We start from the raw sequence: 23,364 nt of genomic DNA, 5'->3' as shown, positions 1-23,364 counted from the left end.
ATCTACTAGACATATTCACCACTTCATGTAACAGTTGTAATTAGTTAAACTGAAAATAAACACACGAATATAGTTAAAATCAGCATATATATATAATGTTTTAATTGCATTACACATATACGAAAACTCCGAAATATACTTTATGCTTTTTCTCAGGAAATCTTGATGATAGAGAAAAACCAATGGTACCACTGAAATCAGCATACAAAAATTATGTAAGAAACATTAAAAAATTAACATAAACAAAAATGTTGTTACATGGTGTAATAACCAATTTGTATTTAAATAAAAATCAGTTTAAATGAAGCTGGTAAATCATGCTGTGTTAATATTAAATACGTAGTTCTTCTTGCGGTTTACCATAAATTGGCTTTGCTAAATTCTTTAAAAATGTGACAAATTATTTTTTTTCTTTATTGTATTTACATTCATTTTATGTATAAGTTATTTATCCTTAACTGTTTATATTTCTGTTGTTAAACATAAAAATAGAAAATTCTTTAATATTCATAAACTAGAAGTCTACAGCAATATAGTAGATGGAGTAGTTCCCTGGACATGAAACCAATATGCTCTAGGTAGCTACAAAACTAGTTGATAGTTTGTATTATTTATTATATCTCTAGTTATACATGTGCTAAAGTAGTTAAGTAAATGATCTCAATTTCTACATCATCATCAGCGTTATTTCTTAAAATTTTAAGAATATCTAGCTATATAAAATTAAGCTTAAAACCTGATTCTATTGCTGTTATCTTGAATAACTAAAAGGAAGTTGATATGACTGGTTAGATGAAACCAAGACATTTCGACGAATCCGACAGACTTTAATACAGCGGAGAAAATAGAATTAGCCTCACCATGTGCTGATCCAATATTTTGTAAATCTGTAAACAAGTTTGTGCGGTACAACTTTTGTATCCACACACATATAATTACTGTTACAAACAACAACTTTTTAGATTATAATATAGCATAATTAAACTGCGGAACATTTGATAAAACCATAAAATGTATAATACTTGATATTTGCGCTAACAAATAGAATTAGCCTCATCAATAATTATTTTCAGTTTACTTGTATATTTTGATCTGGTGATACGCATTTGTGAGTTAGTTTTTTATTATTATTTGTAAGTTAAACAAAGACTGTGAAATCAGTGCTCATAAAGTTTTTAACATTTGGTTTTTGATACCTTTATTTGAAATGGGACGTGGTAAGCGTTTAACGAATGAAGAATTAGCAGTAATGAAAGCATACAAAGATACAGGCTTATCTAATCGGGAAATTGCAAAGAAAATTAAAAGATCTCCAAAAGTGGTTAACAATTACTTCAAGATTGGCGTTAATTATGGAGCCTATAAGGGAAGTGGTGGCAAACGTAAAATTGATAATCGTACTAAACGAGTTATTGTACGTCGTGCTGCTGCTCAGCACATGACTGCATCTCAAATTCGTGCTGATTTACAATTACCTGTATCTGTTCAACGTGTGAGACAAATCTTGCATGAAGATCCAAACACAGTTTGGAAAAAGCGTAAACCAAAACTTACTGCTCGCCATAAAAAAGTTAGATTACAATTTGCGAAAGAACACATGTCTTGGCAAGAAGAGTGGCATCAAGTTCTCTTTAGTGATGAAAAAAAGTTCAATCTAGATGGTCCTGATGGCTACCAATATTACTGGCACGATCTTCGAAAAGAGAAAGAAACTCGGATGAGTCGTAACTTTGGGGGTGGAAATGTTATGGTTTGGGGGGCTTTTTCCTTTGCTGGAAAACCTCCACTGGCATGGATTTCAACAAAAATGAATTCACAGGACTACATTGACTTATTAGAAATAAGTTTACTTGAACATGGTGAGGAATTGATGGGTGAAACTTTCACTTTCCAACAAGATAATGCTACTATCCATAATTCAAAGCTTACAAAAGCTTGGTTTAGAGAAAAAAATATTCACGTAATGGAATAGCCCGCACGTAGCCCAGACCTTAACCCAATTGAAAATCTATGGGGAATACTTTCTAGAAAGGTTTATGAAAATGGTAAGCAATTTGAATGCACCTTGGAGCTGAAAACTCGTATCAGAGAAGCTTGGAATGAAATATCTATAGAAACTATCCAAAATCTTGTGACAAGTATGTCAAACCGCATATTTGAAGTCATTAAAAATTCAGGAAGCTATACTAAATACTAAATTAGCGAAAAAACAAAATATTTTCTTTATTTTTTGTATATAACGCTAATGAGGCTAATTCTATTTTCTCCACAAACTGAATATTTTTAATTTTTTTTTCCATTTGGAATTAATTAAACATACCAATTTATAAACTTTTTAGTTGTAGTAGAAGTAACAAGAAATAAAGTAGATTTCATAATTGTTTACCTGCAATTTTTGTTAAATTAGAACAAAAAATAAAGGTGAGGCTAATTCTATTTTCTCCGCTGTATAATTTAGTTTCTATTGTTTAAAACAAAAGATTTGTAGCAATGCGCAACGAGCATGGTTCGCAAAAAAAGCAATAGGTTGCCCGTCCATCTCTAAAGCTAGGTTTCCAATAGTTGTAGAAACGTCGTACAATAATCGTGCAACGTTCGTTTGGTTTGTTGTGCGGTAAATTGTTGTGCAACGCAATGTTTCCACTGGATTGAATTAAAGATTGGCTAAATATTTTTATAGAACATCATAAAACAACATTGAATATTTGTTCACCTTATGATTCTAGAATAGAAACAACGAATTTGGAGGAAAACGTTGAGGTGGTTTGTGAGCAAGTTGAAAATATTCATAATCCATGAACAAGGAGCTAAATAATCATTTATCTGAAGATGTGACTAAAAAAAAAAACGATTATGTTAATTCTTGTGTGCAAGTAGAGTCAAGTGAATTGACAATTCATACTAATAACATAACTAAAAGAAAAAGAAAAATATTAGATTCTGATGATTTACTTGACAAAACTTTAGTGAAAACATTAGAAATGATTTACTCCAATATTGAAAATCCGACTGAAGAAGAGCAGGATGAAGATTATTTATGAAACCATTAATTCCACAGCTAAAGCGATTAAACAACTATTCCAAAGCCTCGGCTAAAGTTCAAATACAAGCACTTCTCAAAATAGAGTTTTCAGATAAAGATGAAACAACCCAGCAAGCACACAACGTTGAAACAACGTTGAAATAACGTTGATCGACGTTGATCAACGTTATTTCAACGTTGTTTCAACGTTGTGTATTTGCTGGGAATCTAGCCTCTCTGTTTAACCTATTAATGTGAATAAAAAATGTAAATATTACATTCTAGCTTATTATTTTGTTAAACCAACTGATGTGAAAAACTACGCATTCTGTAAAATCCTTTGTAGTTGTAAAAAGAAGAACCTGATTTTGCAGGAGCCTCAATGCTTACATGTTTTTCATCAATAGCTCTAATGCATTGTGGAAAGTTCCAATTCTGATTTAACTCTTTAATGGTGTTTTGCCATTCTTTTATGTCATTTGGGGCTCTTAGAAATATTTTTTTGAGAACTTCCCAAATAGCACAACAAGTTTCTTTGATTATATTACAAACTGTAGCTCTCCCAACTCGAAAATAAAAGGACTGAGTTTGTTGTGATTCTCCTGTAGCCAGGTATCGAGTTGTAATAGTTAATCTTTGCGATGGACAATAGAGACTCTCCACTGGGACAATACTTTTTCGTTAATGAAGATCCGATTAATGAGAAAAGGTGTTCAAGTCTGTCAGGAGACATTCTTAAGTATCGATAAAAAAGTTCCCTATCAAATAGCATCATTTCTTGCACCAAATAACTAAACGCACCTTGCTTAACGCGAATTTTAGATTGTTCTCTGACCCAAAACATAAGCTTTCTTTTCTTTACGCTTTTTCGGCGTCTTAAAATTAAAAGTTTAAGAAAAAGTCGATAATTTAGAGTGAGATTTTTTTTTATGACGGCCATTTTTTGTTTGTTTACACTGTTTTTTTTTTAAAGATTTTTGCGCTATTTCAATCAATGGATCCATTCGGAACTCCGTCTGGTCGGATTTTTCTCGGTTTTTCGGAGTTTCGGAGTTCGAGAGAAATCGAGAAACCTCGACGGAACTTCGACGAGGTTTTTAGAAAATATCAATTTTTACTCGTAAAATAATTAAATTCTTATTTTATTTCTACGCTGCTTTTACAATAGTTCATGTTGTTTTCAAAATATAAGTGTTCTCTTTGTTCAATATTAACACAAATTAACATCGCAAAGCAATTAGTAATGCACAGTGGGTCAGGTGGTGGTGGTGGATAAAACCTCAAAAAAAAAGCTTATTCTATTCCAAACCACACCCATTGGCAGAAGAAAAGAATTACTCTGGCAAGCTCCAGAAAAACCCTTTGGTGGGAGCAATTTTGACATTTTCCTGATCTCAAAACTATAAAAACTGAAATCATCTATCGCCGTCCGCAGAAGAAAAGTGTGTTTAAAATTTTTTGGTTATTCTTAAAAAATTGAAAATGACAGCATTCAATATTTATTGGCATTTTTACAGTATTATAAATATTCTTTATTCTAGATTGACATAAAAAACACAAAAGGTAACTGTTTAACAAAAAATTGCAAAAGATTATATAACAAATCAAGTTTTTAAACACTATTTTTTTCTAAAACAAAAGATATTCAATAGTTGCTATAAAATAATCTGCAAAATCAGAAGAAACTACAACGGAAAATTGCATCTTTGATAGTTTCATCAATGATCCTTAAGCTATGGTTGAGTACAACAGCTTTTACTCAGCAAGTTATCCAAGAGTGGAAAAAGCAGTTTTTCTCATTGAAGTATTAGAAAATTATGCACTATTTTCTAGTATTCATACTTTTCTCTTTCTTACAAGCTTTTGCTGTTGTAGTCAACCAAACAGGTTTGTAGCCACTTCCCATATTCAGGATGATCAATTGGCCTTTTGTATCTACTCCAGTGTAATTTGAAGTTGTGGTGCATAGCCTCTACTGCCTGCTCACTGTATTTTCCTAGTGGTTCCCTTTGTTTTTCAATGAACTCTTTCACGTGGAAAAATACTGCATGAACCTTTGGAGTGATTCTTCCTCTTGTCAGAGACAAGTATGCAGTGTGAAATTTATCAATTCTTTCTACATAGTCAGGTTCCAATTTGTTTCCAAAGCATGCAGAAACCACAGAATCAAATTTTTGCAGTGTGTCAATTGTATCAAAGATGTCAAATGCGCTATCTTGTTCTGCCATTCTCTGAGGAAGATCCACATTCTTCAGCATTTTCTTTCATTCATTGCCAGCAAACTGCCCACCATGAAAAGGCTGTGGTTTGATATGTAGATCATTTAGCCAAGCTGAGACTTTTGGCCAAGACTCCCTTAGAATGTTGTAAAGATGGTTTACAACACCCAGAAGTAGGTGAAGTTCCATTGGTGGAATGACGTCCAAGACAAGTGTGCTGTCTGGTACATTTCGAAGTGGCAAGTTGACAACATTTTTGAATAGCTTAGCTTTCTTCAAATCCTGACCATTTGCATTGAAATCCTCAAAGCATCGTCTCAAAGAGCCAAATGTTCGAGGGGTGCCACATTGGGCTAAATTCTTGTGAGAGGCATCACACCATGTGCAAGGGTGAGAGCTGGCATGTGACTGAAGGCCGCAAACAATGTTGGCTAACTTCAAATCTGTTGAGAGAAGGAGGTCAACTTTCTCGATTACAAGAAGATTGAGGATCTTTTGAATATTACTGTAATTTTCATGCACATCCTCAGCAATTGCAACTAGCAGCTGCTTCTTGACTCGACTGTCCCTGGCAGTTGGTGTGGCTAAAGTTTTCTTGTTTGGTGGTGACCCTGCCTCCATGCTCTGCTGAGCCTCTTGAATGCCCAAACTTACTTTCAAGAAACCACCACCACCATCAAGGCCAAGCTTTACAATGTGTGATGAATAGATTTGTCTTCTCAACAGAACATCATTGAGGAGATCTGCAAGATCTTTGCAATGCACAACAATTTGTTGGCGTTTCTGCAACTTATCATTACTGACCTGAATTTTTGTTTGGATAAAATGATCTTTGAGTTGTTTTCCTGCATCACAAAATTTTTCATGAAAGTTAGGCTCCAAAATCTGACCCTTGGACACGTGATGGATGGTTGATGCAAACTTCTTCATGTTTGTGTTTGACAGGCCTGTGTTAACTTGCACTTGCACAAGATCCTGAGTGCTCAAGATAGGACCATCACCAAAGAGTCTTTTTGTTTTTAATGAACCTGAAAGTTATCATTACATCACATTATTGTCTTGATTGTATTAAATTCATAATAATGCCATTAAATTTTTTTAACTCTAGCAAAAAGCAACTGTCTCACTCAGTTGACTTATGTTTCACTAATTGAAAGATACTTAAATCACCTTTAGTTAGTGGTAGGGGGCGACCACCACCTGCATGAGACAGTCTGATTGTCCCATGTGGAGAGGATTTTTTGGCTGCAACAATAGTGGATGCAATTTGCTCAGAGACTTTAGAATCCGTGATGGCTAGTTGTCTCATATTTTCTCGAAATGTAAATGTGTTACAGTTGTGTGAGATGCCTCTTCCAATAATGGAGAGGCAGTCTGAGCATCTTCTTTGAGTTTGGCCTGTTTCCAATTTTTCTTGATCTTCAAGTGGGTGCTTTTAAAAAACTTTCATTCGACCAATCTGGCAGATTAGGCAGTCACAGTTGTTGCCTCTTGTTGAAGGTCGAACTTTGACAGATGTGAAGTCAAAAAGAGGTGGTAAATTGACTTCTGCTCCATTCTTCTTCTTTCCTATGGTTATTCGGCAAGTATCGCATATTCCAAGAGGCACTCTGTTGTCAGCAAAATCAAGACTTGATGAAAGTATGCTCAACACATCATCCATCATAGATTTTGTGAGAACTCTGAAAACAATACATAAAGCTCATCAGATAATGTATATCAAAAGAACTTTATGTTAAATATTCAAATGAAGAAATAAATGTTTTATAAATAAATCAAATTATTAAAGAAAAAGGAAAAAATAACACAATACCTTGAGCTCTTTCTCATGCAGAGAAAACAGACGGTTTTTCTGCAGTCACGTGTGATTTGGCTTGATTTGGCATTCTTTTGCTTCAATTTAGGTTTAGAAACTGAAAAAATTATTCTTTTAAAAAAATTATTCCATAACAATACTGAAATGTAGATTTTTTAGTGCGCAATTCAAAATTTGAGTAACAGCATAAATTTAAAAATGATAATTGCTGTTTCTTGGATTTGATAAAAGTTATAAAGTTTCAAAATTAAAAATTATTTTTTAATTTTGGTTAAATTACAGCATGGAAGTTACAAACAATATTCAATTAATGATCGCAAAATGTTATACTGAATACCTAAAGTTAGCGTAACAAAAGAGCAATTTAGATCATTAATAATTGCTCATTCTCAGATTTAGTAAAAGTGAAATTATTTGCAGTTTTATATTCTAATTAGTTTCTCTAACCAGATTATATGTTTTTAATTGTTTTTAATATGAAAATCTAATGTTACTGCGGCTGTAAAAATGCCAAAAACTTTTAATGCTGTCATTTGCTGTTTTTTGTAAAGCATAAATTTAAAAATTAAATTTCTTTCACGGACGGTGATGGATGATTTCAGTTTTTATAGTTTTGAGATCAGGAAAGTGTCAAAGTTGCTCCCACCAAAGGGTTTTTCTGGAGCTTGCCAGAGTAATTCTTTTCTTCTGCCAATGGGTGTGAAACCATATAATAGAACATACTCGTACTTTTCCATTGTACTATTTCAGAAACTCTTTTGATTATAATAGTATCTTTTTAATAATAGAAGTTTTTAAATCCACAAAAATCAGTTGCGGTATAATAAAATGTAATGCATAATAAAATATCTTTTTTTGTCAAAAAGCAAGAATTTTTTAATTTTTAAGCAAAAATATTGTAAACAGTAACTTTTAAAATATGATGCGTGTGTGATATTAGTTAATGTATTTTAACTATTTAGTAGTTTACCTTTACAAAAAAAAGTCAAGATCATTATTTACAATATATACAAAAACTGGTCTTAAAATAACGAAGTAAGTTTTAAACATATAATACTTTTTTTTTACAGTAATGTCGTATATCGTATGATCAAAATAGGGTAAGGTTGCCAATATTGTACCCCCTAAGACAAAACTAAAAAATGTAGGTAAGCTACTAAGTGAAAACATGGATTTTCAATTGGATTTCATAATTTAGGGATTGTTTGTTGTAAAGATGTTAAAAAAACTCAAAATTTAAAAGGCTTTATGTCTCGAAGAATCAAATTAAAAAAATAGCGCTAAGAGTACAATTAAGGAAACTAGATCCTTATTTGTACCATTGTAATCCAATATTGTACCACTTTCTTGATTTTAAATATTTTACAACTTCGCAAATATTTAAGGGATTAAAAGAACTGATTAAAACGAATGGTTTTTATATAATCAGCAACTGTAAATATTCTGATATAACAACATAACACCTAACTCCCCATATTATAATGAAATGAAATTTTTTATTTAACAAACTCTATGCAACTTGAATTTTTTTTTCTTCTGGAAAATGCCGAAAACAGGCTTCACCACATATGGTGCAATTTTTATTTAAATTGTATGTTTACCAATGGGTTAGCTAAGATTAGAATAGAGGACGAAGGTAGGTATTAAAGAAAGTTATACTAAATAATGTAAAACAATATATACTATATCTGTTTTAAAAACAACCACACTAAATATTGTAAAAAAAAAATACATAAAAACATTATTTTTGGCAAAAGTTTCAGATATATTGTGTCTGTTTTTGATTAACACCTGCAAAGCCATAATGACACCTTTTTAAGGACTGCTTGTCAATACAAGCGTAATACTAAAATTTTCATTTTTTTTGTTTAAGTGGTGAAGTTCGTATTGTAAGTATGGATATTTCTCTTATTGAAATCTCAAAAGGGTTTTGTTAAACTTTACACGCGTTTTTTTTAGCGGTCAGAATGGTTGCGTCGGTACAATTTAGGACATGCCTTGAGGTACAATTTACGCAACTAATCTGACATTCAGTTAATTAAAAATTTTGACAACTAAAAATAAAATTTTTAAAATTCTATGTATTTATTTTAAATTTAGATAAATTATGCTTTAACATAAGTACACTGAACAAATCATATCTTCTGCTTCTTTTAGTGAAATACGCTTAGCCATAAAAACCTAAAATAAGAAATCTTCAATAACAAACCAACAAGAGCTTATTCTGGGCTTAATTAAGTTGGATGACAAAAAAAAACAGTTGACTACTTAATTTCATTCAGCAAAGATAAAAAATAAGTTAAAAAATTTCTTGTGGGTTGTAAAAATAACGAGTTATGTTAAAAGTACAATATAGGCATCGGTACAATATTAGCAACCTTACCCTAATTTTCTCCACCTTAAGTCTAATATACTTTTATAGAGAAAAATGGTTTCGGAAGCGTGAAAATACTTTGATAAAGTTGTAGTAAATGATAAGAAATACGGAGATTGCAAAAACTGCCTTAAAAGAATCGCTTATCCAGGAAGCAGCACAAACGGCCTAATTGGTCACATCAAAAGTTGCGAGAAAATAGATTTAAAAACCATCCAGTTCCAGACCAGTTTTGACTAAGATATCGTTAAACTATCTTCTTGCCAAGTTGACAGCTCTTGATGGATACTCGATTAGGTCCATAACTCAATCTGAAACACTAAGAATGCTTTTTGAAAATTATGGGCATAGTTTGCCCAAGTCAGCATCCACAATTTCAGAAAAAATTAAGATGTTTCATGCTGAAGCCAAATGTTTAATGATCGTTGAATTGGCTGCATTGAAAGCAAAAGGAGAAAAATTTGGACTAACAGTTGACAAATGGTGTAGCAATAGAGGTAGAAGATACTACAATTTAAATGTTCAGCACGACCGAACATATTGTTTAGTAATGGTGAAATTGCCGTCTCCTAGTTCTGCCGAAACATTAAACATTTTAATAATGCAAAAATTAAAAGAATTCGGTATAGATGATGAAGATGTTGCAGGTAAAACTACGGATGGCTGTAGCTAGATGGTGAAATTGGGTACCATGTTTAAATTCCCAAATCAAATCTGCCAGAATCATTCAATTCATTTGAGTGTTTGTGATTTGCTATACGCTAAAAAAGGTTGTCGCGAAATTGTGAACAAAGAAACTGAATCGGATATTGAAACAGAAACAGAAACTGATGGAGAGACTGAAGAAGAGTTTCTTATTGACTATTCGGAGAATGAGATTGAATATGAAGAAAATATCGAAAAAAGTCTACAGAAACTTTGAATACTAATTAAGTTTTTAAAATATTCATCGTTTCGATATGAAGTTCTTAAAAGAATAATACACAAAGTTTATGGATCTTCGCATGACAAAGGACTATTGCTCGACAACCGCACTAGATGGAACAGTGTTTTTCAGATGATCAAAAGATTTTTGGACTGCTTAGAAGCTGTAAAAAAAACACTCGAAGAACTAAACTGCTTAAAAATGTTAGATGATGTTGACTTGGATTTCTTAAAATCGCTGTCTGACTTATTGGAAGTCATTGCTGATGCTGCAATTCGATTGGAAAAACCAAGTACAACAATTTTGGAGTGTGACATCATTATGGAAACGTTAGTAAGGAAATTGAAGGTTGTAGAAACTGACATCAGTTCTAATTTTGCAGAGGCGTTACCCAGCGTGCACAATGACGTCCTTCGGACGTCTATAAGACGTCCGATTTCTTGTCTGTAAGACGTCCTTATTCGGTCTCAGGTGAAAGTCTTGAGGACGTCTTTTTCAGACGTCTTGAAGACGTCTCTTTCAGACGTCCTATAAACGTCTTTTTACGTCTGTACATCTAATTAGATGTACATCTATTAGTAGAGTCTGTACATCTATTAATAGATGTACAGGCTTTAAGATTACTTATCACCTTTACATAGATTCTAAGAATCTACGTAAAGATGTACAGACGTAAAGACTTTCTCAAGAGAAAGTCTTTAGAAATACTGATATTTTTCCAAGTCTTTTATTTAATTTGATATGATTCTATCTAGTCATAGAGATCCAAAACCTTTTATTTAATTTGATATGATTCTATCTAGTCATAGAGAGACATAGAGAGATATAAAGAATTAAAAATTTATAAAGGATTATAAATTTAAAAAATACAACATTTAATTATATAGAATATAATAATTGTCAATTAATATTGGAGGATTTTCTCTTCAATTGTTCGGAAGAATGTTTTATTATTGTCCCTTCTGCTTTTGTCACGTTTTTATAAGACTTTAAAACAGCATCTATTAAACAGAATAAGAAAAAATTTATCAACAAAATCAGTGCATCAAAAAAAAAAAAAAAAAAAATTTAATCATGAGTTAATTGAATACAATAATAAGCTAAGATCGATACCGGTGATTGCATTACATAGATTTACAAGCTCTTTAAATATTTTCATTTTCTTTAAACCATTCATGCTGTATTCTGACAAAACATTGTCTATTGTCAGTCTAAATATGCAAAAATATATTTCACTAGCAGTGCTTAGAAATTTTATATCTTAGATATTCATTAGAAAAATTCAAAATAGGGTAAATATTTATCCAATTTTGAATTTTTCTAATATAAATTTTTTTTTTATATATAAAAACAAAAGAAAACGATGATCTATCTTCTGAAAAATATGTATTAGAATTAGCGTCAAAAAAAAACTTATGCTGGTAACTTACGTGAATAGAATATTTTTTATTGCATTAGCTGGATTTTTACCGCCAACTGATGATAACTGTTTTACCTAAAACAAATAGATAATTTGATAAACAATTATAAAAAAAGTCAATTAAAAAAAAACAACTATGACAATAACCTAAAGGAGTAAATAATTATATTCAAGCATACAAAAGTACTGTATTGAATATCCCCGTCAGCAATTGTTTTTTCTAAAATGATAAGTTCGTCTGAACATTTACACTGTTTAAAAATTTCTTCTGCATCATCAGAGAAATGTGCAGTTCTATCTATCAACAAGTTCTTTATTTCAGCAAGTTGAAACATAACTTTTTTCTGAATCTCTAAAAAGTAAAAAAACAATAATTTAAATAAAATTTTACTGATATTACAAACCAACAAAAGAAAACATGAAATGGAAACAAGCAACTTCACCTGCATCTGGTAAAGGATAAATCCTTTTGCAACTACTTGCTAAATCTTTTGCAGTTTCAGGCTGCAATGGTCTGCTTGAAGAAGAGGAATCCATAACATTCGGTATGATATTTAATTCTTTAAAAAAACAATATAAAAAGTAAACTTAAAAAAAAACTAGGGACATCAGGTCCCCAAAAGCTACACTTTCCTTGATAGTACACAAAAGCATATAGCACTAACCAGCAGTATGACTTAGTTTTCTTTTCAATGAGTTTATTGAAGGAATTGGTAGATCAACTATTTCATGCACTATATATATATATATATATAGGCCTATATATTATTTATTCATACATACATAACTTTGACTCTTTAAAATCATATACATAGTTGGCTTACCACATCACATCGTTAAGTAAAGTACATAGAACAACCCCATCATTGACTGGTAGACATGCATCCTTTCTTTTAATATCTACCTTATTTACAGTTTTTCTTTTGCCAATGTTAGACTTGCATAAAAAATAAATTCCAACCATCTTTGAATCAAATGGATCAGGAAAGTAATTTCTTAATAGACTTTTGTGGAACATTTTACAACTAAAAGTAGTCATATCTAAAATACTTATTACAAAAACAATTTCTCCGGAATGAATTTTGGTCTTGATATCCTTTGAAAGATTTATTGAATTATTTATTTCAAACTCATGAATACGTTTCACAACTTGAGATATAGGATTATTTACTTGACGAATAAACCTTTTTAACGAATTTAAATGATTTTCAAAAGGAAAGCAAGAAATTTGATCTAAATTACATCCAAAGTTTCAAACATCGTTATGCAAGTGAATAAGACAGTGTACATTATATGAACAAAAAGAATCACTATACAACTCCCTACTACTTGCAACAAAATAGACCAGTAATTTATGAGAATATTCCAAATGGTCATTTCTGAAATTTTGATTTTCGTTTTTTTGGATAAATAACCCCCAAAAAAACGAAAATTAAATAACGAGCAGCTCGAGCGGACATTTTTAATTAACTGAGTTAGCGCCAATGATATGTTAAGAATAACTAGATGTCTAACTGCCGTAAATCGGTATAAGAAAAAGTGAAGCAAAAATCGGCCATTATGGGGGGCAAAATCTTTACGCTATTTATCAAAACAAAACAAATACGAAGCTTTTGATTTGTTAAATTTGCCACCCATAATGGCCGATTTTTGCTTCAAAAAATACGCGGAAGTTAGACATCTAGTTATTTTTAATATATCATTGGTTAGCGCATTAATGCGCATTAATGCGCTAACTCAGTTAATTAAAAATGTAAGTTTACATGAACGTACGTGTAAATTTACTCGTTTTTGAAGACGTCTCAAAGACGTCACTAGGACGTCTTAACAAAGACGTCCTTACAGGACGTCCTATGGACGTCATAATTTGGTCGGAGACGTCGCGACCTAATTAAGACGTCCATAGGACGTCTTTTTGACGTTTGTGCACGCTGGGTAATCTCCAGATACGAAAATCGTAAAAACATTATGTTGGTATCATTTAGTCGTTATTTGCACTATCCCGATTTTTTAAAAATAAAAACCACACATTTTTTTACGCTTCCAAAAAAGATATTCAAGTTTATGCAGCAAAATTTTTTGATCAACTATTTGCAACAAAAGAAAATAGTCTCCAGACAAAATCAAATGATAGCGCTAAAAGCAAACAAGAAGAACCATCACAATCGACATCTTTTTTTGTCGAAATTCAAGAAGTTTTATATCAAAATCAATCAACAGCTAAAAAGCCAAAAAAAGTCAAGACTTTCACCGATCAGTTAAAAGAATAAGAAGTAACTGGTGTGAAATCAGAAGCAGTTTTGAAATTTGAACTAGCCATCCACAAAATTCAAGCAACTTCCTCGGAAGCAGAAAGAGTTTTCTCCTCGTCTTCCAGATTTGTCACAAAGTTTCGTAGTTCGCTTTCTGAAGAAATGATAATTGTTTTCATGTTTTTAAAATATTTTTTTAAAAGATCTTCAGAATAAATACTTTTTTAATATTCTTTTTTTAGTTTTTACTATAGGTACCCCAAGAAGTGTTAATTACAGAGCACCGCGGAAGGGCATTTAACTGAAAGTTCACGCCTTCTTCCTAACCGATGCCGGTTAGAAAGCCATTTATTAGATGAAACTTGTTCGTTAAAAGATTGCGATAAGAAAGATATTAGTAGTATATATTTGCGGGTCCTGGCTCATTGATACTTTTCCATACTTAAGGAATGCAAGATGACATCGTGTTTTTAATTTTTCCGCGACCTTTTTTTATTGAATTTCTTACCGTAATCATCAATCGGGTTCTGGCTCATGAGAACTTTTGCATACTTAAGGATGTCATCATCAATCGGGTCCTGGGAGATTGATAGCGTTATATATTGGGTGTGTTGTCGAAGATGGCATCTTTTTAAAAATTCTTCTGATAAGAAGTATAAAAATAATCATGTTATTTGTGTACCTTTTAAGATGCGTAAAAATTCGAAGAATTTGTTTCAAATAAAAGATGTGTGCTTTATTTTTCTAAGTTGACTTACCTTTTTATTTTCTTACCTTGTTTTGTAGTGACCGATGGCTAAGGTGTGAATTCCGTCTTCTAAGATAATTCTTTTGTCGTCATTAGCGCTGAGTGCGACTTTGTTAATTTCTTCGGTGTAATTTTCATGAAGATGAGATCGTATGACGTTCATGGTTGCAAGTTTTTCTTTCTTATCCATTAGACAGTCATAGTAGTCTTGATGAGTGAGGTGATTTTTAACCACGTTCTTTTGGACGCCTTTGCATTTTTTGTGTTCTTCATTTTCTTTGGGTATGTAGTAAGAGTTGAGCTTGGGTCTAAGTCCAACAAACTCTTTAATTTGTTTACCAGCAGCCTCATCTTTGAACTTGCCAATAACCTTTTTATTTTCGCCTACTTTGAAGCCAACGTTTTCAATGGCAGGATGGTCTTTTGGAAATTCGCTCGTGTCAAATTTTTCAAGTACATCATCGGCAATATCTTTGTAAAAATCTTCCGTTTCGATTTCGTAAAAGACCGAGTCGGTGTCTGTCATGAGTAATTTTGCGCGATCACCGTATTTAGGTTTCATGTAGTCATAGTGGTGTTTAAACATTAAAATTTTGCTGATGTCTAGGATGCTCATTCCCAAGTAAACAGGTTTGTTGTAAACCAGCTTTTTTCTCTTCATGTGAACCGCGATTAAATTTTCATCAAAAATGGTGAAGCTTTCGAATTGAGGTTTTTTGGATAATTTTAAGGCTTCTTTTTTAGTGGTGACAAGTCTAACGTCAACATGATTTTCGATGTTTTCCATGGTTTTTCCAAAGACAGAGTTGTTCATGAGTTTGAAAAATTCCTTATCAGATTCGAAGGATGTTTCTGTTCTTTTTTCGGTATTGAAATCGATGTATGGTTTCATCCAAGGTTCTTCTTTAAAGGTGAAACCTCGATGAATTTTGGTGATGACTAATCCCATTCGTTCATAGAGTTTTAGGCTTTCATGGTGAACAACGTATTTTTCTTTGTTGTTTAAATTGGGGACCAGCTTTTCTACTTTTCCAATGGTTAATCTTTCAGGGGCCAAAGGGTAGTTGTTGTGTAAATCGTGAAGCTCCTCAGGATAGCTCAAATCGACTTCGAGAATGCACGGCATGCTGCGCCAATTTTCAAGATCAGTCATCCATTTGAATCCTCCAACGGGAAGAGGTTTGCTCATGGCCCATCCATAAAGATTGTTAGCGTCTAAATACTGGAGGAATTTCGATGGTTGTGAAGGATCATAGTCTTGCATGTATTTGTTATTGGCAGTTCCAAGACGGTTGGAGATCATGCTGATTCCACCTCGTATTCCTTTTTGTGTCATGCGAAGCATATCAGGATCGCTAAAAAGTTCTATTTTAGCTTCAGTCTTTTTATAACAAGCTTGCATACCGAGTCCAGGGCAGGTGTAATACCAGACGGGATCTTGTTCGTAACTTTCCATGCACACGTTTCTAAAATTTTCAATAACGTCTGTTTGAATGAGCACGTCTGAGATGTTGTACAGCTCGTGGTAATCTTTAAAGGTTTTGCATCCAAATACGTTCCAAACGTTTTGCGCATGCTCATATTCTTCTTCTTTTATTTTAGTGTCATAGAGTCTGGAATAAAAGGCTTCGATAGGAGGCAATTGCGTTTCGGAAAACTTTTCAATCGAGTCTACCCAATCATAAGGATAAACGCCTTTTTTTCTTATCAAGTTGAACTGTTCATCTTCAGGATAATATTCTCTAACGTTTTTGCATTGTTCATTGGTTAGATTTTTAGTTAGTTTGTCCAAACCGAAGGGTAAGAACCTGTAGCTGTCAAGAAACCTCATTTCTTTCCAAACTCCTTGAAGTTTACCTTTCTTATTGATAAAGTCTCCCACTTTGATTTTTTTTGAGAAGCTGATGTATTTCTCATCATTGTTGGGTATGCAATTGAGTTTCCCACCTAATTTCTTGATGAACAAATGACTATCGTAACCGGATAAATTGTGTAAAAAAATGGGTATGAAACTAGGGATTTGATAATCAATGTTGCATTGGTTATGAGCAGCACCACGGTACTTTCCGGTCAAATGACAGTGGTCCCATACTTTATCACCGTTAAGATCCTTTTTGCAAATGTGACATTGGGTTGCATCTTCAAACTTCTTCTTATCCTCATTAGTCTTTATTGGCTTATTCTTCCATTCTTTTTGCCGTAAATCGATAATTTTCCAAATCTTTTTAAGGTCTTCTTCAATCCTGGTGACAAATTTTTGAGCCACGTCATCCTCTTCGCTTTCTGCTGTGTACATGACTGGCTTTCCCTTGTAAATGGTTTCGTCGAAGCATTTGATGAAGTAGCTAAACGAGCTTGGAACATGCTTTTGGTATTTTTTGGTATACGATTCTTTATTATTATATTCAGTGCTGTCATCGATAGGTTTGGTGAAACTTTCAAAGTTGGCATTGACCACAAACGGAATTCTCATGGACATTTTGTAGTTTTTAAACTGAACTGTTGTTCCTTCTTTAGGAAGTTCAATTCGAACCGAGATGTGCTTATAGCAGTCTTCTTGATGTTTTTGAAGCTTTTCTTCTTGGTCATAAGCTTGCATGCAATTTCTGCAAATATGTTGTTTTCTTTTTCCTTTTGTTACTGAAGAACCAACCAGTTTTCCTAAGCTTTTAATGAGACAGTAATGGTTAGTGTCTTTGTTTGAAATGAGCAGCAAATCGATATTATGCTTTCGATCTAAAATTTTGGATATTCGTAAAGGATGGATTATTTTTTCTTCGTACCCAAAGACGTTGATGCTAATATCTGGATTATTCGCTTCAAACTTGTTGATACCTTGAGTAAGGGAAACAGGAAATTCCATTCCTTCCCAATGGAGCTCTTTAGATTTTAGAATCAAGTCTTCATCAATTCTCTCACCGTTTTTTTCTTTCATGTTAAGCGCCCTGGTGACACTCCACATAAAGCATTGATTGTCATCGTTTTTCATGTTGATGATGGTCTTTTTACTTTTCAGCTCTGGAGGAAGATCGATGTAGGACGAACCGCTGAAAGGTATCCAATCAATCATGTTAACTTCTACTCTTAAAATTTTGTTGACTCTCCAATTGGATCCTTCCTTGTTGTAGTTGGACATGTTTTCAAGAATTCTTTCTTTCCATGTTTTAAAGCTTTCTCCTTTGTCTGTTGATTCGAGAATAATTTCATATATAGACGGGAAGACCACAGTGCGAAGATTTTCTTCTCCAGTAGCAATATTCACACGCACCATTTCGCAGATTAAAACAAGGTTCGTTTTTGTGTTTTTTTTAATGACTTTGATGACAGCCTCTTTAACCATGTTTAAAAAGGTTTCAGGGTCTTCGTATCGAACAGAGGGGGTGTATGAAAACTGTTCAGTGACGTGTTTTATCGCATGATTAGTCAACTCAAACTTTATTTGTGGTTTGTAAACTGCTGATCTCGCGATCGTTTTGAGAGCCAATGATTTGAGAGATCCCACCGTTCTCTTCACTTCGTTTCCCACATTGCTCACTGCATTTTTAACCGATTCGGGAACGTATGGGTCAATGGCTGTAAGCACTTGGTTAAAACCGTTGGAGACAGTCGTTGCAATTCTTGAAAGCCAACCAGGTCTAGGAGCAGGAACCGGTCTTGGAGCAATGACGTTTGTTGAATCGACAACAGGTGTGTCAAGGATGGATGGCTCAGTTCTTGTCACTCTATTTTGCAAGCGAGCAGGTCCGAAAGAAATCAAGTCGTTGGAAACAGGTCTCGGTGCAGGTAACGGTCTCGCCTCAGTCGTTCGTCTACGAGCAGGACCAGATCCAACGGTGTGATTTTTAATAGCTTCAATGAGCTTAGCTTTTCTCATTCTTGTGATGCCTTTGAGATCTTGCTCTTTGGCCATCTCTTTTAACGCTTTCATATTAAGTTTATCCATTTTTATATAGAGAGAAAAAATTCTTTAACCCATTTCAATTTGCCGAGATTTTTAAATTTTAGCTTTCAAACAAAAATTAAAATCACGTTACAACTTAATTATTTGGTAGCCATGTTTATTGTCAAAGTATTTCCAGTAATGACCCGTTTTTTTTCTTAATTGGTAATGAGACTTGTATTCAGTCACCTCACCTGTCTCCACATGAGTAATTTTGTAAGCGAAAGGATTTTTTCTATTTTCAACAAGTTTTTCCCATTTTGGATCGAATGGTTTCTTTTCTTTTGGTGCATGTATTCTTGGTCTACCCACAGGTCTTTTTTCTTTCACCTCTGTCATCAATTCTTCTTTGTTAATCAAATGGTTATCGAGCGCGATCATGGTCAAAGTCAACAAATTGTCTGATGTTTGCTTTACACCATTTTCCTTCAGCAACTCTTTCAAAACCTTTTTTGTGTAATGCATTTTTTATTACTGAAAGATTTTATTCTTCTTAATTCAATTTTTTCAATTCTTCAAAAAGAATCAAAAATTCAGAAAAATCTAAGCAGCAGGAGCGCAATCAGATTCTTCCCACTCTTCTGCAGTCAACTCGATTTCCAACATTCTTCCCATTTCTTCAGCCTCATCATCTGACGAATCATCATCTTCAAACTGTTGATCGTATTCCCATTCTTCAAAACCAGAATCAAAATCAACCAAAAGAATATTTCCATCTTTATCAAAGCCGAGTGTATAAGAAGCTCCATATTCATCAATCATATCATAATGGTCAACAAACACATATCGATTTCCAAGAACGTCAATGAGATAACCTGATTCATCAATACTAAGCATCTTTTTTAATCGCTGTCAATTTCTTTAGCTCGATTCAATTTTTTTTTCAGCAAACTTTCAAGCAGCAGGAGCGCAATCAGATTCTTCCCATTTCTTCAGCCTCATCTGACGAATCTTCAAACTGTCTGTCCATCGCTGCAAATCTCGATCTGAATCCCATTTTTCAATTCTTCGAAAAGAATCAAAAAAGTCGTTGATTTTCCATGATCTAATTAAGCCTTAGTTCATCCATTTCAAATAATAAAATGGAAAAGTCGATTTGATTTTTCATCTCTTTTAGATGCTCATAGTCATCCATCAGCAATTCCTCTTCACCAAAGAGTTGAATCATTCGGTAATGTTCTCCTTCAAAGGCACCGACAATATCATCAAACACTCCACTTTCTTTACCTAAGATATATTTTAGTTCATCAATATCGTGTTCAAAAAGCCTTTTTATTCTGTATATCTCTTTTTTACTCAAATGGCTTTTCCCGATTTCCATAAGCAGCTGATTTCTGAGAGGGATGAGGTCTTGAATCATTTCGTGAATTGGCATGTAGTTCATTTCAAACGCATCTTTCATCAATGATCTTTTCAGTTTCAAATAAACCTTAAGTTCAAGTTTGTAAATTTTTTCAAGCATTTTTCCAGACTGTCTGAGCTTGTCAATGAGCTCATCCACTTTCATCTTTTTCAATCCCTCAACAAATTTGTCATACCTGCCGCCATATTTAACATCTGTTATTTCCTCCATTAATTTATCAATAACATTTATGCTTTTCATATTATCCATCTTTTTTTAATCGCTGTCAATGATTTCACTCGAATTCAATTTTTTTCAGCAAAAGGAAAATATTCATATTTTTGGAGCATCGTGTCCATTTTCAGTTTTGCTGACATTTTCTTCTTTTCTTCCAAATCGCAGTCCATTTCAAGAACGCGCTTGTCGATCGCTCTCAGCTTTTCTTGCTTTTTCAAATGGATCCATTCCTTGTTGCGCTCTTTGATTTCTTTCTCCATCCGCGAAAAGTCATCCTCTTTTTTCTCCCACAGCATCGCGTAAAGCTCGTCTCTTTTTTCATCGCTGTACACTTCAGGAACTTTGAACGAGCCTCTCTCATTCTTAAAAAATCGTTGATTTTCCACGGATCCAAAGGATCTGAACGCAAGAGCCTCGAGCTGACTTTTCTTTTTTGCATCAGGCTCTCTTCGGCTGCACTCCAGAAAAAACGGGTGAAACGTCATTTTATTTAATGATCTCAATCTTAATTCCTTTTTCATCTATTTTTCCGTTTCGCTTCTCAAAATAACCGCTGCTGTGTCCCGTCTCTTTCATCGCTTTGTAAAGAGAGCCGTATTCGATCACTTCTCCTGTTTCAGCGTGTGTCATTTATACAGCCACGGGATGGTTTCGGATCAAACGAAGCCTTTCGTATTTGGAATCGATCGGCTTGACATCCTCCATTATCGCATTTTTGTTGATCAAGTTATTTTCAGCCGCAATCATCGCCAAACCCATTTTGCTTTTCGACGTTTTTGAAACGCCGTTTTCGATCAGTAAAGTTTTCAAATCCTTTTTCGTATAAATCATCCTTTTATTAAGGACTTAAAAAAATTCTTTTCCAGGATTCTCAATACACAACGTTCATTTTGTTTCCGTCGGATTTGATTCTGAGCAGCTTGTCAGAGATCACCACGGCAAAGGCTTGAGTGTCTGCAGGAACGTTTGCGTTAAAGGTGGCTTTAATTTGCACGTCCAACACGGTCGATTTTAGCCTCTCAGCCTGCTTGCTCACGTCAAAAACGAAAATAGGGCAAATGTGTCTGTAGTTCAGCGCTGTTATATTCGGCTGGGCGACAATTTCGCTGATTCCAAAAATCTTGTTGTCAAACTTGCATGCGTCTCTGTAAACCCTTGAAAATTTGTTGTTTGTAAAGGCCAAGTCGTAATCCACAGCAGGGTACCTTTCGCTGTTTAAGGTCACATACATGTTTTTCAAATCGCAGTGGTTGAACACGGAAGGGTTTAGATCTTGACTGCCGTCTTTATTGGTCTGAAATCCAACAATGATGTATCTCGGACGCTCACTGGCTGATCTAGCACTTAACCTCCAACTGAACGTATTGGACACTGGCACGGCAATGGTGTCACACTGTCTGGATCTAAACGTCAACGGAACGTCCACTTTGGACTCGATGAGTTTGTAAAGACGGTTGTTGGCCAGAACAGAGGGAGTGACATGAGGCATAAACAAAGACAGTTTGCTCAAGGTTACTTTTCCTGCGGCTGTTTCAGCGCTCTTAAAAATGGCATCAACGTCGCTCTTTCTTACAAGGGTTATCGTGTGCTTGAATCCGTAAAGAACTTTTTCGTAATCTTCACATAAACCAAAAATGTGCTTCAAAGGAATGCAGAATGAAAAGCTGCCTTTATCAGCAGGCTGCTTAATGATGAAATCCTGTCTTGCGCTAAAACCGCTGTTGTTTGCAAGATCGGCAAGGGCAGTGCTGTCTCTTTGCCACAGCTGATTCATTCCTTCCGACACTTGGAACTCTACAGGATATTTCAGGAAACCCAGCAAGGTAGTGGCTTGACCTGGACTGTATATGGTCTCAATCTCTTGATTCGACAACTGATAAGAAATCTGACTGAACAGGTGCATGATGCCGTTGTTCACAAGAGTAACCACATCCGCATCCGCATAGGAAGTACCGTCTGCTTTTGTCGGTCTTCCTTCCACCAAAAGGTAAGCATCACAGGGACGCGTGAACAAATCTTGCTGCTCAATGTTGATTCTTATCTCACCGGACGTGTTTAAATTGGTGCTGACCGGTTCATATTCGTGAAATTCATATCTCTCAATATCTTCATCAATGATGATTTCTTCTGTAATGTCTAAAACATCTGAGTTTGCCATTTTTCTATACCAAAGAAAAAAATTTTTCATCAGACCATTCTTCGAATCCATGGAAATCATGCGATTTTAAGCCCTCTTCCCATCTTGACGAGGTCTTGGATCCGGATGGCGTTTTTCTTGGACAGAGACCCTCCAAGAGAGGAATAATCACTGCTCACCTTTGGAGGCCCGACTATTCCGGAAATAATGTCTTTGCTTTTTTGAGTAAGCAGAACTTTTGAAACCTTTTGAGGATTAGATCCTTCATGGTTTTTAGGAGTTCCAGTCTTGGCATACACCTTTTCTAGCGCCTTTTTGCCTTGGTCGATAGCCACATCTTTCGCTGTCGCAATCGCCGAAGAAGTCAACTCTTTCCCTGCAGATTTGGCAGCTGTAATCGCCTCTCTTCCCAACTCGCTTTTTGCAATCTTGCCAGCCAAATTAGACGCTGCTCTTGACGCGCCTGATGCTGCTGCTCTTTTTAAAAAATGGCGCAACGTGTCCATGATTCCACTTCCTCCAACAACGTGTTTCTTAACATATCTGTTTCTGTAAATGATCATTTTTTAAATACGAGAAAAAAAATTATCGATGGACTTCATGATCGATTTGTACTGGTTTTTGCTAATCACCTTTTGCCTCAACAGCTCATCGCAAATGCTCACAGCTTCATTTCTCGATCCCGTATTCCCAGCACGACAAGCAGCCACGCTCAATTCAAGCTTTTCCACCAACGCATTCGGATCGCTTGGAAGAACGATCACTCCACTACCTTTTTTCATCTTGTTGTATTTTTGTTTCATTTGAACTTTAACATTATTGTATCGATCAATACTCATATTATCTTTCTCTTTTTCAAGTTTCTCCATGGCTTCTAGATAATACTGTTTCAACAGTTTCTTTTTTTCTTTCCTTTCTTTTTCAGCAAGATT

The 23,364-nt window shown here is 34.2% G+C and overlaps 2 protein-coding genes and 1 pseudogene across 4 annotated transcripts; 1 reads left to right on the top strand and 2 right to left on the bottom strand.

The window, feature by feature from the left end:
• Window positions 1-9,485: 9,485 nt before the first annotated feature.
• On the top strand, window positions 9,486-14,046 carry LOC149878684 (uncharacterized; annotated as a pseudogene).
• On the bottom strand, window positions 11,231-13,336 carry LOC145189093 (uncharacterized). Of its 3 annotated transcripts, XM_090071635.1 has the most exons (7): window positions 12,601-13,302; window positions 12,442-12,510; window positions 12,220-12,336; window positions 11,956-12,128; window positions 11,787-11,851; window positions 11,470-11,567; window positions 11,231-11,357 (listed from the first exon to the last, which is right to left on the bottom strand). In XM_090071635.1, exons 3-7 carry the CDS (start codon window positions 12,311-12,313, stop codon window positions 11,257-11,259), a joined length of 531 nt encoding a protein of 176 aa, XP_089927761.1. In that variant the 5' UTR covers window positions 12,314-12,336; window positions 12,442-12,510; window positions 12,601-13,302; the 3' UTR covers window positions 11,231-11,256. The 3 variants fall into 3 exon arrangements, with proteins under 3 accessions (XP_089927761.1, XP_089927763.1, XP_089927762.1); XM_090071637.1 differs by lacking the exon at window positions 12,442-12,510 and having other exon boundaries at window positions 12,601-13,336; XM_090071636.1 differs by having other exon boundaries at window positions 12,220-12,510; window positions 12,601-13,301.
• Window positions 14,047-21,166: 7,120 nt separating the features above from the next.
• Window positions 21,167-22,198, bottom strand: LOC149878683 (uncharacterized). The gene has a single exon (XM_090071150.1). The coding sequence runs from the start codon at window positions 22,196-22,198 to the stop codon at window positions 21,167-21,169; it is 1,032 nt and encodes a 343-aa protein (XP_089927276.1).
• Window positions 22,199-23,364: the final 1,166 nt, after the last annotated feature.

The sequence above is a fragment of the Hydra viridissima genome, unplaced genomic scaffold (genome assembly GCF_058129835.1).
Source record: "Hydra viridissima isolate aposymbiotic clone 2 unplaced genomic scaffold, HvirCarnegie_v1 scaffold_14, whole genome shotgun sequence".
Classification (NCBI taxonomy): Eukaryota; Metazoa; Cnidaria; class Hydrozoa; order Anthoathecata; family Hydridae; genus Hydra; species Hydra viridissima.
Note: the sequence above shows the minus strand (reverse complement) of the source record. Positions and strands in the feature narration are given on the sequence as shown.